Source organism: Biomphalaria glabrata, chromosome 6, assembly GCF_947242115.1.
Source record: "Biomphalaria glabrata chromosome 6, xgBioGlab47.1, whole genome shotgun sequence".
Taxonomy (NCBI): Eukaryota; Metazoa; Mollusca; class Gastropoda; family Planorbidae; genus Biomphalaria; species Biomphalaria glabrata.
In genome coordinates this window covers 30,535,499-30,554,759 of record NC_074716.1, presented here as the reverse complement: position 1 = coordinate 30,554,759, position 19,261 = coordinate 30,535,499, and the positions used below count along the sequence as shown (strand labels likewise).

The window sequence follows — 19,261 nt, the reverse complement described above, 5'->3', positions numbered from 1 at the left end:
GGAAATGTGTAGATTGTAAAATAAACAAATCACTCTGATCACGTGGGCGCTGGTCTATCGCTTACAAATGACATTCTGATTAAAAGTAGATTCCTGGAAACAGCGACATCTTCCTGATAGATTGGGAGAAAACCGTTCACCTTTTATAAAAAGTAAAGTTCCCCTTTCAGACCTTGCGATCTATAGGGAGGATGATGTACAAAGACATCTGTTTCTATGGCTCACGGTAAACGAGGGTGTCATGTGGTCAGCACAACGATCAACCTCTTTTACTTTTTCCCAACTAATGTCGTGTACCCATTACAGTTGGTTGGACTCAGAGGCGCCCTAAAAGTCTTGAAATTCAAAATCCCAGTCTTCACCAAGATTCGAACCCAGGACCTCTGGTTCAGAAGCCAATGGCTCTACCACTTAGCCTTGGTGCCTTCCTGTTCACCCTCTATACTAATTACACAATATTTTAATATAACATCACTTACTTTTTAACGTAGCATCTATATTGTGGTCTATAGGGCAGATGATGTATAGGTCATCTGTTTCTGTGGCCTACGGTACACGAGGGTGTCATGTGGACTCCGATGCACCCGAAGATCCCGAAATAAAAAATCCCAGTCTTCACCAGGATTTGAATTCCGATCCCTGGTTCATAAGCCAAGCGCATTACCACTCACCCACCTCGCCTCCAAGCATCTATGTTGCAAATATTAAACTTACAGGCTTTAGCCTCCATCCTGCTACATAAAAAAATAATTTATTAATTAGTACTAAATGATTAACTGATTAGTTAATTTGTGAATTAATTCGTGTATTGTTATCATGAATAATTATGCAAAATTTCAACTTGAATGGGAGGTGGGAGAAAAAACGTGTCTAAACGTAATAAGGGGACGAAATCCATAAATATATCCACATTTCTCAGTATTTTTTCAAAATCAAACAAAATAATTAGCCACCAATCATTAATTAACTAATTGTTTACTTTTTTTTTTTTTGACTGAGTCATGTCTTGTCAGGTCCAGTGAATAATTGTGCAAAGTTTTAACAGGATCCGAGATTGGTAATTGTGAGAAAAAAACATGGTCAAACTTTTTACCAGACAGACAGACGGACAGACAGACAAACAGAGTGAGTTGATATAAGCTTGGTTAAAAAAAAAGCTATTTCAAAACCCTATCAAGAGATTTAGAAAAGATTTGTATATCATGCTTTATGTGATGACGCTTATCTCCAACATTACTCTTTGTCCAGTGGGACTCGTTTCTGGACATGCTATCAGTCAGCAAGCTACCAATAGTTCTCCGTCTTGGCCTCCCAGTAACTTAAACAAGAGGATGCAGCAAAGTCGCCAACAAGGCGTTCTCTCGACTATGAATACACTGGGGAAATTACAAGGTGATGATTCAGTGGTTAGGGTTTCACGCAGAATCATAGTTTATTGACTCTGACGTCGACGGTAACGTCAGAAAACGATGCGGCCGCCTCCATGACTTGCGTAAACTGGATGTACGTAATTCTAAATTTATGTTGCAGTAGAAATATACTTTTTGGGGGTGGGGGGGGGGGGAATACGCGATTCCAGTTACTGGGGAGTAATGTTGTGTATTCCATGAGTGAACAAAAAAATGATTAGCAGAGTTTATAGCTCCTTCATTTTTATGCACGGGTGTGGGGTGGTTTGAGTTGTCTTGTATTTAGATTGTACTGTATTAAAATTAAAGTTTTAAGTTTCCTAGAACGAATACACAGAATTCTTATCATCCATTGTATCTTTATTACAAAGTTTATATCAATTCTATCAATTCTATCTGTCTGTCTGGTCAAAATCTTGTACAGATGATTTCTCCAACTTCCTATTCTCAGATCAAGTAAAAACTTTGCACAATTATTCATGGCCGATGACAACACACGAATAAATTATAAAAAACAATTAGTTAAATAATTAGTGGTAATAAATTAAATATGTTTAGATAGAAATAGGGAGATAAATCTAGCGGTATTAAGCGACTTTGCAGTAAATGTGCGGTACTTTCCCTTACTTAAGTTTTTAAAATCATATATCTATCTATCTATATATATATATATTTCTCTTCATCGCTCCACCATGCGGGACAGAACAAAAGTCATGGAAAGATAACTCAAGTCGGGCTAAAGTTACCCCACGTAACTTTCGCGTCGACAGAGAGCACGGCTCAAAAAAAAAGCGGGGGGGGGGGACAAAAAGTAATCTTTCTCTTTACATTCTATATTTGACTTCATTAATGTGTGTATTTTTATTTACACACATCAATATCTGGTGTCATTAAAATAGTTGTATGTTTTTTTCTGTAGCTTTGCTTGGATTTTGCCCCTTCGTATTGCCCTTCATTTCCTAACCATGACCACCGCTTCACATTTATTTCGTGGAGTCAACAGTTCTTTCAATGTAGTCGAAATCCCTGCATCAGGTAACTGTTTATTTCTATCAGTCGCATACTTCTGGGAAAATGTCATCGACGAAACTGTTGCTCTCGAATTTTGCAAGATGGCTGTAAGCTTTGTTTGCGAACATTGAGATAACTACGGCGACGCCCTGTCTGTTCTTCTTACTCACGGAAGCACAGTCATACATTCTGCTCGACAAAATGCTGCCTACATGAATATTTCCCGCGTTTATTGTGGCGAGCAGTCGTTTACCCAAACCCTCCCCATTTCAGGAAGTGTTCACCCGTCACTAAATAGCGGCGTATGCTACGCCGCGGGTCGACTACTTTTTATATTTTGCTTATTTTGCTAGCAAGTTGAATGAATAAAAATTACCTCGTTGACCGTTTTTTATATATACAAGAGAATAGTTAGAAAGGTCTTCAGGAAAGTGTAAAGCCGCTGCGCGACGTTCTGGCACCGTCGGTATGGTGCTAGACGTTTTGGCGCTGAATAATTAAAAAGCACTTAAACTAAACAGTGCTTTTGAAAATAAACATTTTTCTTCACTATAAAATTAAAATTTGTTGAAAATAAGCGTACTTAAAAGGGGGAAGGGGTAGCTGAGGGGTAAAGGGCTTTGTTTCCCGAACCTCGGTGAAGGCTGGGATTTGTTAATCCGGGAATGTTTAGGACGCCTTAGAGTTCACCCCACTGTAATGGGTACCTGACATTAGTTGGGGAAAGTAAAGGCAGTTGGTCATTCTGCTGAACACATGACAGCGTCGTTAACCGTCACATCGCAAGGTCTGAAAGGTGTAATCTACTTGTAATTTGTTATTTTTATAAGTGTGCATAAGGGAAAGAAATGTAGACAGACAGACAGACATAACGTACTTTCAAAATATAATCTGTGTCAGTAGCAAAGACAAATGGTTCACAATGACAAACTATTTCGCTATCTTCTTTTTTTGGTCATTTGTCTTAAGAACTGAATGACTCTTAGTGCTAAAAATGATTGCGTAGTTTAAATGTTTACAAACTGAATGACTCTTAGTGCTAAAAATGATTGCGTAGTTTCAATGTTTACAAACTGAACGACTCTTAGTGCTAAAAATGATTGCGTAGTTTCAATGTGTACAAACTGAATGACTCTTAGTGCTAAAAATGATTGCGTAGTTTCAATGCGTACAAACTGAACGAAGTAAATATTTTGGTTTTCTTAGCTTGAAATGAGGACTACTTTGTGACCACAACTTGGCCTCGTGTCATAAAATTGTCACCCTCGTCATCCATCAGCCACATCATTTATTGTTTGCGCCATAGATGGAAAGGATACTAGTTATTAGATCTTTGAATCACCAGAGCAAGTGCGTCCACTGATGACGTTACATACTTTATCAAAAGCTTAAAAAAATACACATACAGAAAAAAAAACACCTCATAGTTCATATAAGTTTGGTTATTTTAACCATCCAACTTAATATGAAGAACGCGCAAGAAGATCTATATTCGATAGTCCTGCAATATCCATTGTTATGTGGCTGTCCAGTTCAATCATCAAGACCTTGAAGTTTTCTGCTATCTTTCCTGTCTTAGTCCACTGGTTTCTATTTTGAAACAACTCGCGCGGTGACATCCCTTTGATTTATCCAACCCTAATCCATGCTCTTGTCTGATCCATGCAAAGTAAAATTGGTAGAAACCAAGAGGGGGGGGGGAAGAAGAAAAAATGCATTTGTAGCAAAGACTTCAAGCAACATCAGAATACCGATAGAATTGACGTCATTGCCCTAGTTGGGGGCTGACGGCGGTATGAATCGTTAGTTATCATTTGATTTCTTTTCTGTACTATAAAAATAGCTTCGTTCAAATGTGGAAACAGCAACTTTTTTTTTGTTGTTAACCAACTTACTTTGTACTCACTCAAAGCTCTACTGGATGTGGACTTATCTATATTTCGTAATCGGTTATCAACTTTCTGTTAGGTAAATAGTAAGAAAATAATTTGTATCACATCGGCTAACTGAAGAACTAAATTGAAACACAATCTGATACAGTGTTTTATTTGTGTAGATGTAATGTCAACTCACATATATATATATATATATATATATAACATATAATCTAATTATGCATGGTAATTTGTTTTTTTTTTCTTATTCAGAAAAATCTTTCCTTGTTTTAATGTACGAATTTATCATAAGAAATGTACTTTTATTTGTGTGTCTCTTGAGTATTCAATAGAGTGTTGTTTTTGTTTTGTTTTGGAAACAAAACTATACACTATAAAATATACAAGGCAAAACTATACAATATAAAACTTAACAATGTAAAACTGTACAATATAAAATTATTCAATATAAGACTATACAATATAAATCTATACAATTTAAAACTAAACAATGTAAAACTATACAATATGAAATTATACTTTATAAAACTATACAAAATGAAACTAAACAATGTAAAAGACAATACAATATAAAACTATACAATATAAAAACTATACAGTATAAAAGACTAACTTGTTAATTTTGTTTATCGATTACAAAATTCCCCTCTCCCCCCCACCCCAACATTTTCTCACTTGTTTCTCTAATAAAATAAACGACTCCGCCCCTGTCAGGGTAGATTAGACAGTACATTGGAACTCGCATTATATATTCATTGTTTTTACTAATGAAATCTTGTGTAAGTAATATATATATATATATATATATATTTGCCCTTTAATGGAACAATCCATAATAAATGTTCTTTTTGGACGGTGATAATTAATTTCAAAAATATATACAAGTGACGAGGTGGCAAAGTGGTAGAGCACTTAGCATCTGTATGGATGTGTCTCAAGTTTGAATCCCTATGAAAACTGGAACTTTGAATTTCATATAGATACCTGAAAGGGGAACACAAAGACTGTTGTTCGTGGGAACTTGACATTTTGGCTCAGCCATTTTGGCGCGTGAAGTTCTGACAATAATTTCTGTCAGTAAATATAATGTAAGTTCTACTCTTCACTCCCCCCTCCCCCCGAATTTTCTTTTTATAAATTTGAACCTTCCATGAACGCATATTGAGAACTATGGATGGCTGTCTAGTTGTCTGTGTCTGAACCCTGCCGGCTCAATATCCCGCCATCCTGTGGGAGGGTCGGCCTAGGATGTTATAATCTTCAATTCTGATGAAACTTTCAAAACATGTAAAACATGCAAACTATGAAATGTCATATTTCTACAAGAGGCCATGCTACTGACTTGCTTTCCCGTATCTCATCAATAAAAGGCGAAAATTGACACGAACAAGATCACATTCAGTAGTTGCCTCGTTCTTGGCTTGCAGGTAGTATACAGCAAATATGAGTTTTGTGTGTAGTACAAATTGGATCGCTTTTTTAATCAATGTTTTATTTTGTTTTGGACAACATTTAAACCCACACACACATTATAATGTTAATGATAGAACAATAACTGCACCACAAACGTCCACCCCGAATCTAATGGACAAGAATAACTCTTGCTCTTTACTTGTGAATACAAACACACATACAGAATATAAATATGTGTTCTTTTTTTCTTTAAATATTAAATTGATCTTTTCTAATGTGTACAATATTTCACACCAAAACGTCCTGGTTTGGTTGTTCGTTGTCTTGCCACATCGTTAACCGTCGATCTTACAAACAGATGACCTCTACATCCACTGCCCTTCAGATCTTACAAACAGATGACCTCTACATCCTCTGCCCGATAGATCATACAAACAGATGACCTCTACATCCTCTGCCCTTCAGATCTTACAAACAGATGACCTCTACATCCTCTGCCCTTCAGATCTTACAAACAGATGACCTCTACATCCTCTGCCTTTCAGATCTTACAAACAGATGACCTCTACATCCTCTGCCCGATAGATCATACAAACAGATGACCTCTACATCCTCTGCCCGATAGATCATACAAACAGATGACCTCTACATCCTCTGCCCGATAGATCATACAAACAGATGACCTCTACATCCTCTGCCCGATAGATCATACAAACAGATGACCTCTACATCTTCTGCCCTTCAAATCTTACAAACAGATGACCTCTACATCCTCTGCCCTTCAGATCTTACAAACAGATGACCTCTACATCCTCTGCCCTTCAGATCTTACAAACAGATGACCTATTCATCCTCTGCCCTTCAGATCTTACAAACAGATGACCTCTACATCCTCTGCCCTTCAGATCTTACAAACAGATGACCTCTACATCCTCTGCCCTTCAGATCTTACAAACAGATGACCTCTACATCCTCTGCCCGATAGATCATACAAACAGATGACCTCTACATCCTCTGCCCGATAGATCATACAAACAGATGACCTCTACATCCTCTGCCCAATAGATCATACAAACAGATGACCTCTACATCCTCTGCCCAATAGATCATACAAACAGATGACCTCTACATCCTCTGCCCGATAGATCATACAAACAGATGACCTCTACATCCTCTGCTTGATAGATCATACAAGGAGATGACCTCTACATCCTCTGCTCGATAGATCATACAAGCAGATGACCTCTACATCCTCTGCCCGATAGATCATACAAGGAGATGACCTCTACATCCTCTGCCCGATAGATCATACAAACAGATGACCTCTACATCCTCTGCCCTTCAGATTATACAAACAGATGACCTCTACATCCTCTGCCCGATAGATCATACAAGCAGATGACCTCTACATCATCTGCCCGATAGATCATACAAACAGATGACCTCTACATCCTCTGCCCGATAGATCATACAAGGAGATGACCTCTACATCCTCTGCCCGATAGATCATACAAACAGATGACCTCTACATCCTCTGCCCGATAGATCATACAAACAGATGACCTCTACATCCTCTGCCCTTCAGATCATACAAACAGATGACCTCTACATCCTCTGCCCGATAGATCATAAAAACAGATGACCTCTACATCCTCTGCCCTTCAGATCATACAAACAGATGACCTCTACATCCTCTGCCCGATAGATCATACAAAAAGATGACCTCTACATCCTCTGCCCTTCAGATCATACAAACAGATGACCTCTACATCCTCTGCTTTTCAGATCATACAAACAGATGACCTCTACATCCACTGCCCGATAGATCATATAAACAGATGACCTCTACATCCTCTGCCCTTCAGATCATACAAACAGATGACCTCTACATCCTCTGCCCTTCAGATCATACAAACAGATGACCTCTACATCCACTGCCCGATAGATCATACAAACAGATGACCTCTACATCCTCTGCCCTTCAGATCATACAAACAGATGACCTCTACATCCTCTGCCCTTCAGATCATACAAACAGATGACCTCTACATCCTCTGCCCGATAGATCATACAAGCAGATGACCTCTACATCATCTGCCCGATAGATCATACAAACAGATGACCTCTACATCCTCTGCCCGATAGATCATACAAGGAGATGACCTCTACATCCTCTGCCCGATAGATCATACAAACAGATGACCTCTACATCCTCTGCCCGATAGATCATACAAACAGATGACCTCTACATCATCTGCCCTTCAGATCATACAAACAGATGACCTCTACATCCTCTGCCCGATAGATCATAAAAACAGATGACCTCTACATCCTCTGCCCTTCAGATCATACAAACAGATGACCTCTACATCCTCTGCCCGATAGATCATACAAACAGATGACCTCTACATCCTCTGCCCTTCAGATCATACAAACAGATGACCTCTACATCCTCTGCTTTTCAGATCATACAAACAGATGACCTCTACATCCACTGCCCGATAGATCATATAAACAGATGACCTCTACATCCTCTGCCCTTCAGATCATACAAACAGATGACCTCTACATCCTCTGCCCTTCAGATCATACAAACAGATGACCTCTACATCCACTGCCCGATAGATCATACAAACAGATGACCTCTACATCCTCTGCCCTTCAGATCATACAAACAGATGACCTCTACATCCTCTGCCCTTCAGATCATACAAACAGATGACCTCTACATCCTCTGCCCGATAGATCATACAAGCAGATGACCTCTACATCATCTGCCCGATAGATCATACAAACAGATGACCTCTACATCCTCTGCCCGATAGATCATACAAGGAGATGACCTCTACATCCTCTGCCCGATAGATCATACAAGGAGATGACCTCTACATCCTCTGCCCGATAGATCATACAAGGAGATGACCTCTACATCCTCTGCCCGATAGATCATACAAGCAGATGACCTCTACATCCTCTTCCCGATAGATCATACAAACAGATAACCTCTACATCCTCTGCCCAATAGATCGCAATGTCTGTAGGGGTTTTTAAAATTATTTTTAATTACAATTGATGATGTTGCCTGTGAAATTAAAATTGTATTAGTTGTTTTTCTTTTATTCTTCTACAGGAAAACAAAAGTTTAAATCGAATCACCACTGAAGACACTTTAGTAGACAATCAAAATATGATCTGCCTTAAATTTAAGCCCGGAAAATTACAACAGAAAATTGAGGAGAATGAAGTATCCATGCGGAATCTTATAAGCTCATATCTGTTGGTACACAGTCAGATATCTTCCAGATTCTCGTCCATCTAGTTCCTGCAACCAAAATCTTCTAAATGACCTAATGTCATCGTAAGGAAGATTCTCCAGGACTTAGCACTGGTCAGCTTTTTTTTTTTTTTGGCTTGCGTGATGATTCTTCCTCCAACAGCCCTGCCACCATCTCCTGTCTCCCAGTCTCCGAGCTTGTTATGAATGCATGCTCAACTATCACGGTAGGTGACGTCACTAACAGCCAGGACCAACACCCCCATCCCACCTAGCTAGTAGCCTAAGTTAGCTCGCACGCACACACGCACCTACAGACACGGGCGAGCTCACATTTATTTTGACTTGATGATTTTACTCCGGAAAGAATCAATAGCTTCAAGCATGACACCACTCAGCCGGATGGGACTTTGGGAGCCCCACACCCGGATTCGCCCTTGACAACCCGCATTCCAACAACTATCCTAATCCAATAATGATTTGACCTAATCGACCTTCAAATACCAACACTTGCAATGGATTCATGATAGAACGTGTTTTCGGGAAGTATTTGATTGATTATACTTTCCTGTAAATATTTCCAGCTTCGATTATTAACTACATTTTGATCTATTTCTTTTTAAAAGAGGAAATACTTTAAAAAGTGACTTATTTTTTGGACCATGATGTAAAATCTATTTATCGAGTACTCGTTTTGAGATAATCGAAAAAAAAACAAAAACTGCGAAGTAACAAAAAATGACACAATCTGATAATTACTAAGCGAGAAATTGATCGATATTAGGATAGTACAGTGAGAATCGATACCGCTCTGAGCATGACAATGTATTCTCCAGAATGTCAGCGGCTATAGCGGCAGACGTAGACGTTGAAATGATCAGCGCTATACGGATTGCTGCCTGGTTAGCCGTCTTGCTTCTTGGAAGAAGTCCTGCAAATAGTCACTCACCAGCAGAGACTGCTGGGACGCTTCTCGAAAACGTCACTTCCGCTTTGAAGCTCGGCAGCGAAAACGCGAAATCGTTTCATGATTCGGTGAGAAGTGAACATTTAGATGCCAAGGAAGAGGATGCTCGAAACGAAAATGCTGCATTTAAAAAACCCAGATCAGATGAAGGATTGTTCGTTTCTGAAACATCAGAGCGGAAGCAAAAAGAAAACGCCAAGGATGTGATTAAGGATTTAAGACCCAACAGTTTTGAGGATCAGGACGAAACCTTATCTGAATTAAGGCTGAAAGTGATAGAAGGCTTGAGATGGAAGAGATCTTCGCAGCCACAGAAGCTGATCATCGAGACCAGAGAACATAGGAGAAAAATCAATAACCTCAGGGCAAGGAAGGAAGGGGACGCCATCATAGGGGCCATGTTTCCCCTTCACAGGAAGCCCAATGAAAACACTCGGCAGTGCGGCGACATCTGGGAACATTATGGGATACACCGACTTGAGGCTTTCATTATGACAATAGAAAAAATTAACAAGTAAGTGAATTTCACTTTCTCTTAGTAAACATTTTGCTTAGTATAATTTGAACTGTAGAGACAGCGCACTACTTTTCTGTGGCACATTGTAGAAACTCAAATGCAAAAAGTTGACTAGAAGAAATAGAATGGGATAATGTTCTTCCTACTCTGTTTAGGTATCAATGAAATGTTTTTGTTGTATCTTGTTTTGTTTTTGTTTTAAATAAAGACTCACTATGATTATTTAGTCACTATGATTATTTAGTCACTATGATTATTTAGTCACTATGATTATTTAGTCTCGTCAAATTTACCAAAGTCACTGTGTTGGACATTTGTTTAAAGCCTATTTCTACTCACTTTGTCTGTCTGTCTATATGACTGTCTGATTGTGTGGTGAAATGTTTGTACACGTTATCTCTCCCACACCCATTCTCGGATCAAGTCGAAACTGGTAACTAATTATTTAGTTCGATACCAATAAGGGAAATTAATCCTTAAGTATTTACAGATACGTTTAAATAGAAAGGATTTCGTCCCCTTAGATAATTCAACACGTTATTTCTCCCACTTCCATTTTCGGGTCAAGTTGAAATTAACACAATGATTAATTGTACTTAACGAAACATGAATCGATAAAAAATAAACCATTAATTATTGTTTGTTAAATATTTTGTTGAATATCAAATAAAAGAAATAACTTTTAGATATTTAAAGATATTGTTGTAAATACGGAGTTCCTTTCCTTATATAAGCTTTGTTTTTCTAAAGTGCAATGCTTTATATTTTTAATTGTTTTTCATTTGATATAGTTTCATTAAAGTAATGCTAGAGAGTTCCACTGCATACTATTAAAAAATACAACTATTAAATGACTTACTGCAAAGTGCTGACAGCGTTAATCATCAGATATGAAGACATTTGCTTTTCTTAATTATTACATTAAAAATCAGTTTGTTATAAGTAACATCTAAACTCCTTCAGCAACATTCATTTAGAAAATATTTTTCATTTTATTCATCCTCCCGATGACTGTATAAAGTTACTTTTTACCAAGCAGAGTTACTTTTTACCAAGCAGAGTTACTTTTTACCAAACTTATATCAAATCTCTCTAATACAAGAACACGTGCGATACATTATCAAATGTTCTTTTCTCAGATCACGTAGGAACTTTGCACATTTATAAAGTATGAAAGACAACGCATGAACCAATAAAGAAAAAATAACCAAAATATTTAATTAAAAGTGTAATTAATTAATTTTGTTTGATACCGAAAAATATAATAAATTTTTACCTTACTGAGAGATATGCTGTAAATGTGGATTTATTCCTCATAAATAAGCTTTTTTTATTTTATAGATTTTGCTTGTTTAATTATGATCTTCCTTGTGACCCCCCCCCCCTTTTTTTTTTCCTTATTATTTTTTTCCCATTTCGCTGCCGCTGAACATCTATTGATAAAAACTTCATCCGACTCTTTGATGGCATCATCCTTCAGCACGGTAACGCCCACATTGTGCCATGTTTGAGTTCATATCTAGGACTGTGAGCTGGAAAACGTGAAGACAATGGCCGCTGACATTTACATGAGAGAGAGAGAACAAAAGACAAACACAAAGTCAAGGAGGATTATTCACTGTTTCTCAAACATAAATAGGATGTTAGAATATGCTTTTTTTTCAATTAGATAGGTCAGGTCTTTGTTTATGTTCTTACACAATACCAGCTCATCTATTATAGAGACTATGGTGAAAGGTAATCTCCTTCTGAAGAAGGCCAGACATTTAGCGTCTAGGACAAAGAAACAAGTACAATAGTTAAAAAAAAAAAAAAAACTAAAAATATTATAACTTATATTGAGTGAAATCGCATCATTTGTATTGAATCTATCATGTAATTAATTTTTAATTTGTATTATTGCAAAGATGACCGCTATCTCCATAGCAACTCGAAAGAAAAGACTCGAAAGACTCGGGATGTGAATGATTACTCATGTTGGGGTGGGTAGGTGTATCTGGAAGGTTTTCATGTTGATTTTACAAAAGCTGTTGAAAAAGAAAGTTGCTGTAGTCTGAATTTTAAGTCGGGGTCCTCCAGTTTCCATGACGGAAGGCCGACAAGTTAGCCACAGAGCTATGCAAGTGCTTTTAAAAATAGAAGGTTTTATAGTCTAAAAAATCTATAGTAAACATTTTTGGTGAACAACTTCACTCTCTACACATGGCTTATCTCCTCTATGTAAAACAAAATTAATTAATAAATAACTTCTAAATGTTCGAATAACTTATACATTTTTTGGATTGGTTCATGTGTTGTTATTGACAATGAAGAATTGTGCACAATGTACACGTGATCAGAGAATGAAAAGTGGAAGAGATAACGTGTACAAGACAGAGAAAGGGGACTTTATTCTAGATTTTGTAAATACATATTGAAATCAGAGGCTCAATGAATGTATATATGTTACTAGGAAGACATAAAAAATACTTTTTGAAAATATGTAATGTATTATAAGTGTTATTGTCTCAGTTTTGATCAGTCATATAATTAAACTTGTAACAGATCTAGACTTACCATAATAAATCTGTGTGATTAGAAATAGTTTCATCATTTGATTTTGTATAGCGAAATGTTATACTTTAAGCGTTCTCAAATAGTATAATTCTCTCAGGGTCTGGACCAGCTGGAAAGAAAAGGCGGGAGGGGCGTATCTGTGTAAAAGTTATCTTGATAGATTTTAATGCAGTGGGTTGCTATAAGCTTTGTAATAACAAACAGAATAAACTTTCTTTTAGTTCGTCTGTAACTCTACATGAAACAGAATTTGTTTTCTCCTGGGAAACGAATGTTTTTAAAATTGTGTCGGGCGAGTTTCAGACTTTGTGCACATAACCCGTGCGTACTAAAAGTTACAAAATGTCAGTGAATCATGAAACTGGAATTAGAACCTGCCGACTTCTAGCGAACATAGTCTGATAATCGGTGTTGATGTATTGTTTTCAAGAAGTATAAACAAAACTTCAAATACTATTGCTGAATTAACTTAATGCTGTGTGAGAGAGCCCCCATTGATATAGGCACAGTGGCTGTCTAGGGCCTCCAACAGGTGAGCGCTTCGAACAGGACAAAAGCTTTTTTAGATCAAATCTCAATGCCTCAATGTCTACTAGCCTCGCTCAAAGTCTCTACTATGATTACAGGATTATTTACATATGTTTAGATCTTCTTGTTAGACTACATGTGATAGAAGACCATTGTTTAGATCTTCTTGTTAGACTACATGTGATAGAAGACCATTGTTTAGATCTTCTTGTTAGACTACATGTGATAGAAGACCATTGTTTAGATCTTCTTGTTAGACTACATGTGATAGAAGACCATTGTTTAGATCTTCTTGTTAGACTACAGGTGATAGAAGACCATTGTTTAGATCTTCTTGTTAGACTACATGTGATAGAAGACCATTGTTTAGATCTTCTTGTTAGACTACAGGTGATAGAAGACCATTGTTTAGATCTTCTTGTTAGACTACATGTGATAGAAGACCATTGTTTAGATCTTCTTGTTAGACTACATGTGATAGAAGACCATTGTTTAGATCTTCTTGTTAGACTACAGATGATAGAAGACCATTGTTTAGATCTTCTTGTTAGACTACAGGTGATAGAAGACCATTGTTTAGATCTTCTTGTTAGACTACATGTGATAGAAGACCATTGTTTAGATCTTCTTGTTAGACTACAGATGATAGAAGACCATTGTTTAGATCTTCTTGTTAGACTACAGGTGATAGAAGACCATTGTTTAGATCTTCTTGTTAGACTACATGTGATAGAAGACCATTGTTTAGATCTTCTTGTTAGACTACATGTGATAGAAGACCATTGTTTAGATCTTCTTGTTAGACTACATATGATAGAAGACCATTGTTTCTTTCTTTTGGTGAAATGTCGAAACATCATTTCTAGTCTATTGGTCATGAATCATCTATGAAGCACATTCGTGTTATCGGCGCTCTATGAATTGAATATATTTGTTGATGTAGATCAACAGACACCTGAGAGTGTTTTCTTCATTGCGTATGTTTTGGTCTTAAGGTTTTTGTTATTCTATTTCACTTGGGGCCACCACAGTTCACTTAGCCTTGGACCTCCAATTACCAAATGCTGACCTTGATAGGAAACTTGAGGGATCCAATTAAGAAGTGTGAGTGTGGCGAAGATAGTTCAAATAAGAATGCTATAAAAATACAGAAAAATGTCTGGAAATTTTATTTTAAAGGAAGGACTCTATTTAAAACCAAAGTAGGTCTTGCACTAACAAAGGATATTACAATGTGAAATAAAATTTAAACATTGATCAAATTACAATAGTATCAGATTGAGTGTCTACTTTGTATATTGAAATTCATTGATTTTTCTTGATTAAATTTTTAGTTCTGTAGATTATAAACAGGCAAAAGAAAGAAAAGAATACTTAAAAAAACAAAAGCTTATCTTAGGGAAAGAACTGTAAATTACTGCCTTTATCTCTTGATGACAGGGTGTAGCCTCCCTTTAATTTGTTTTGATTGATTCATGTGTTGTCAGCGAGTATGAATAATGATGCCAAATTTCAACTTGATCCAAGAATGGAAAGTGGGAACAAAAATTAACAAAATGTAATAAGTGGATTAAGTCCAAATATACATCAACATCTCTCATTAAGTAGCATTTATTCCCCTTATTTAGATATCCAAAAAAAAAATTACCAATAATTAATGAACTGATTGGTTAATTGTTTGATTAATTCATGCTCGACTTGATCCGAGAATATGAAGTGGGAGAAAAAAAATGTTCAAACTTTTTTACCAGACAGACATATATATAGACAGACAGATATATATTAAGACAGACAGACAGTGTGATTTGATATATGTTTTGTAAAAAAGCCATTTAATTAACAGATCATTACCAGTAATCAGAATTTCCTTTTGAAGATGCTTAATTTCGATATCGCTTAATTTGTTTTTATTGAAAAATGCTTAGGCTACAGTTGCTTCTATTGAGAGTCGTATCGCAAAGTTATTTATTGCGTTCGTTGGTTTCTGACCATCGAAAGGAATAAACATATTTTGGTGCAAACTTATAAAGTCAAGTCTGAGACTGACGCCGGAGCACTAGTTGTCTCATTGAGATTCTTTTTCTTCTTCTTTCTATTTGTCATAAGAGTTGAGTCTATGATTCTTAGAATCCAACGCCCATGGAAGATTTCCTCCATCTGCATGTCTGAACAAACTTCTGTCTGGGAAAGATCCAATAAGATGTTAATTATTAGGTCCCTATTACCGATGACAGATGGACCGATGGCTCATAATTCAAGGCGCTCGGATTAGAAGCGAGGTTAATGACCGAGCACGTCGGGGAAACTCGCCCATATTTCTTCTCTGTACCACATAGTTTAACACCTTCGTACCTTTCATCTTTGGGTCTTATATTTGCGTAGATATGCAGTTAGGTGATTCGATCTAGGTGGGTGGAAGCAATAACGATTCTGTTGCCAGAAGAACATTTCGGCCTTTTGTGTTTCTTATCGATATGCTTCGAAATACAATTTTTTTTATATATACTGTCAAATGTATTTTCATCTAAAGTTTTTATGTTCACTTCTAGTGACTCCAGTCTCCTCCCTAACATAAAGCTGGGATGGGATATCCGTGACTCTTGCTGGAACTCAGCCATCGCTCTGGAGAACAGCATTGACTTCATCCAGGACTACATTACCAGCAGCACCCGGAAGAAAGACGAGTCTCCTCCTGGCAGCGCCCTCAACGGCAGCAATGTGAACGGTACGCAGCCGTCTCACTGTAGTACGTCTAGACACTTTAAACCAATCATCGGTCTGATTGGTCCAGGTTCCAGTGACACCACAATGCAGGTATCATCTTTTACCTTTAGTCCTGAACTGCGAACATTTACTATCATTTAGAGACAGTTTGTTTTACGCACAATGTTTACTGAATAGACCAAGAGTGACTAAACTTTCTCGGCTATATAAGACTCCCAAGTCAACATTGGAAATAAAATGTCTGGTTCAACGGAAATTGAAGTCTTGGGCTTCAGTTCGCTCTGTAGACAGGACTGGAGTTTCGAGCGACCGAAAAAAAATGCTTTAAATTAGTGTTCAGCATAATTAATGATGGAGGCGCGGTGACTAAGTGATAAAGCGATTGGCTTTCGAACCGGGAGTTTCACACTGGAATCCTGGTGAAGACTGGGATTTTTAATTTCAGGATCGTTAAAGCGCATCTGAGTCCACCCAGCTCTAATGGGTATCTGACATTAGTTGGCGAAAAGTAAAGGCGGCTTAGGCTACATAATCTGCCCTATAGATCACAAGGTCCGAAAGGAATCGTAGGTTAAGCATCACTGGTCTCAATTGTAGTCTATCTTCTATATCTTCAGCCCTATAGAGCGCAAGGTTTGATAATGGTCATTTACTTTTTACTTTAAATTAATGCTATGAATGAAATAACAGTTTTTGAGAAAGTCTTTTGAACTAAGGAGTCTCTACGTCTCAGCTTATTTTGCTATCACGTCATAATATGTGTCTTTGGACGTTCCTTCAAAACTCAAGGTTAATACGTCCTTTTTCGAGCCTCCTGCAGGACGTCAGCAGGGTTCGATCTCGGGAACATTGAGACGACAGTCCGAAGCGCATACCCTACGGCTTGGCAGGTATTTATATTGAATGTAATGAATACTTAAGACTCATCTCAAACTCAACAAACATGGGATATCTTTTAATTCAGCTATCAACATTCCTTTGATATTTTTTTAAATAAATATTTCTAAAACATTTACTTTCCAAAAGTTAATTCTAAAGTCTGCCTCTAAAAAAAAACGAAACTATCAGTACACATGTTCAGAAGCCAAGAGTAGCATACGGTATCACTGTTATAAACTGAAGATATCTATTTGGAAATTGTAATATCGAAAAACAGACACTAAGGATCCCTATCTGTAAACATAAATGGCTAATTCCCCAATCTAGTACCAATGTATTATAAGAACAGATACCGATACATCAATCTCGAAAATAAAAAGTCCCAAATCATTCATCCATTTGCAAGAAACTTGATATCTACCGTCATAATTGATCAATATCTATCGGGCCCAGACCAATGTCCATCCAAGTCTTTGACCTGACTCGCACGTATTAATATCGTCCTAATGGATTCAATCAAGTTCCAGAGAGAAGCCAGCCAGATACAGACCAAATAGTGGAAGCATAAAACTTGAGCTATCACTTTAGGATTGGCTTGGGATTTTGACAGTTCTTTTAGTTTGATCTGGACTTGTACGGCGGTGTCCTTTTAAAAGTGGGAGGCCAGAGGAGGTCTTGTGAGCCTGTTACTCAGAATAACCCGTCACAGGAGAAGCATAGTTTTATAATAGTACATGCACTTTGTGAACAGCATTTAATCTATATACAAATAGTTTAAGATTTTCTAAGTCAAAACATGACATTAAAAACTTACGAAAATGAATTCTAAATGTATTAATAATTCTATTGGACACACTTTTGACTCAATACTAAAACTACAACGATGACTGAAGAAAACGTATCATTTCGTATCCTGGCATCAATCTTCTACCAATTGATCATTTGTTTGGTCGTCGTTGTATGTGTAGCGAGCGTCTGTGTATTTGATAATAACATCTTTCTGTTTATCACAAATTTTTAATACAAGTAATCAATAATATCTCAACTATTGTATCATAAGTATGTAAATATAAGTTCCCCCCTTTCAGACCTTGTGGTCTATAGGGCAGATGATGTAAAGGTCATCTATTTCTGTGGCCTACGGTTAACGAGGGTGTCATGTGGCCAGCACAACGATCAACCGCATTAGCTTTTCCCCAATTAATGTCAGGTACCCATTAGAGCTGGGTGGACTGAGAGGCGCCCGAAGATCCTGAAATTAAAAATCCCAGTCTTCACCAGGATTCGAACCCGGGGCCCCGGTTCAGAAGCCAAGAGCTTTACCGCTCAGCCACCGCGCCTCCAAGTATGTAAATAGAATAGTTTAAAATACAGTTAAACCTCAGCAAGAGAAACGATAGCATACATTTCAGATAGAAACCAAAATTTAAAAAAAAAATATGTACGTATTCGAAAAAAAACTTCAATTCCGAACCGCCCCCCCCACTCCGAATGACACATGTTCTCATGAAGGCGGATTCCTCCTCAAAGCAGTAATACTTTTTTTGCTCCAGATTGGAGAGGGGGTTGCCACATGGATTATTTTTTATTATTGTTAAAGCTTAGTTATTCGATGAACTCATTACTACTGAGTGGCCAGTATTCTCTCCCATAAAACTTATTTTACCCAATCCCACTTTAATAACATTAGGGCACTTTACTTTATGACATTGGAACTCATAACAATCAGAGAAGTAATCGGCGCTTTATCGCTGTTTGCTAATTGCAGTAACCTGAACTCTACGGGTGCAGCTTTTTTTTTTCTTAAAAATAAAAAATAAAAAACTGACTCTATTACTAGAAAACAAAAAAATAATGTCTACTGTCAGTATCAGTCTTCTTGAAATAACGTAAGCAGCCAATAGAAGTAGTCCATTACACTGTCTAACGAACATTTTAAAGAGGACTCGAGAAGATGCATCATTAGCTCACTGCTTCACAAACTGTAACGCATTACTGCCGCCCCTTGGGCTCAGCTTCTGGAGACTCAAAGTGTCCTAATCATGTACTAACAAGACATGCTGTAGTCAAGAGTCCCTACACTTAAAA

General features: G+C 37.3%; 1 protein-coding gene across 2 annotated transcripts in view; it reads left to right on the top strand.

Annotated features, from left to right (window-relative positions):
- Positions 1 to 19,261, top strand: part of LOC106077013 (metabotropic glutamate receptor 1-like) — a 163,023-nt gene that overhangs the window by 45,909 nt on the left and 97,853 nt on the right. For both annotated transcript variants that reach the window (XM_056032201.1, XM_056032202.1), the window contains exons 2-3: positions 8,859 to 10,483; positions 16,120 to 16,384. In XM_056032201.1, the coding sequence (XP_055888176.1) occupies positions 9,840 to 10,483; positions 16,120 to 16,384 (909 nt within the window). In that variant the 5' untranslated portion in view covers positions 8,859 to 9,839. The remainder of the gene's footprint in view (positions 1 to 8,858; positions 10,484 to 16,119; positions 16,385 to 19,261) is intronic.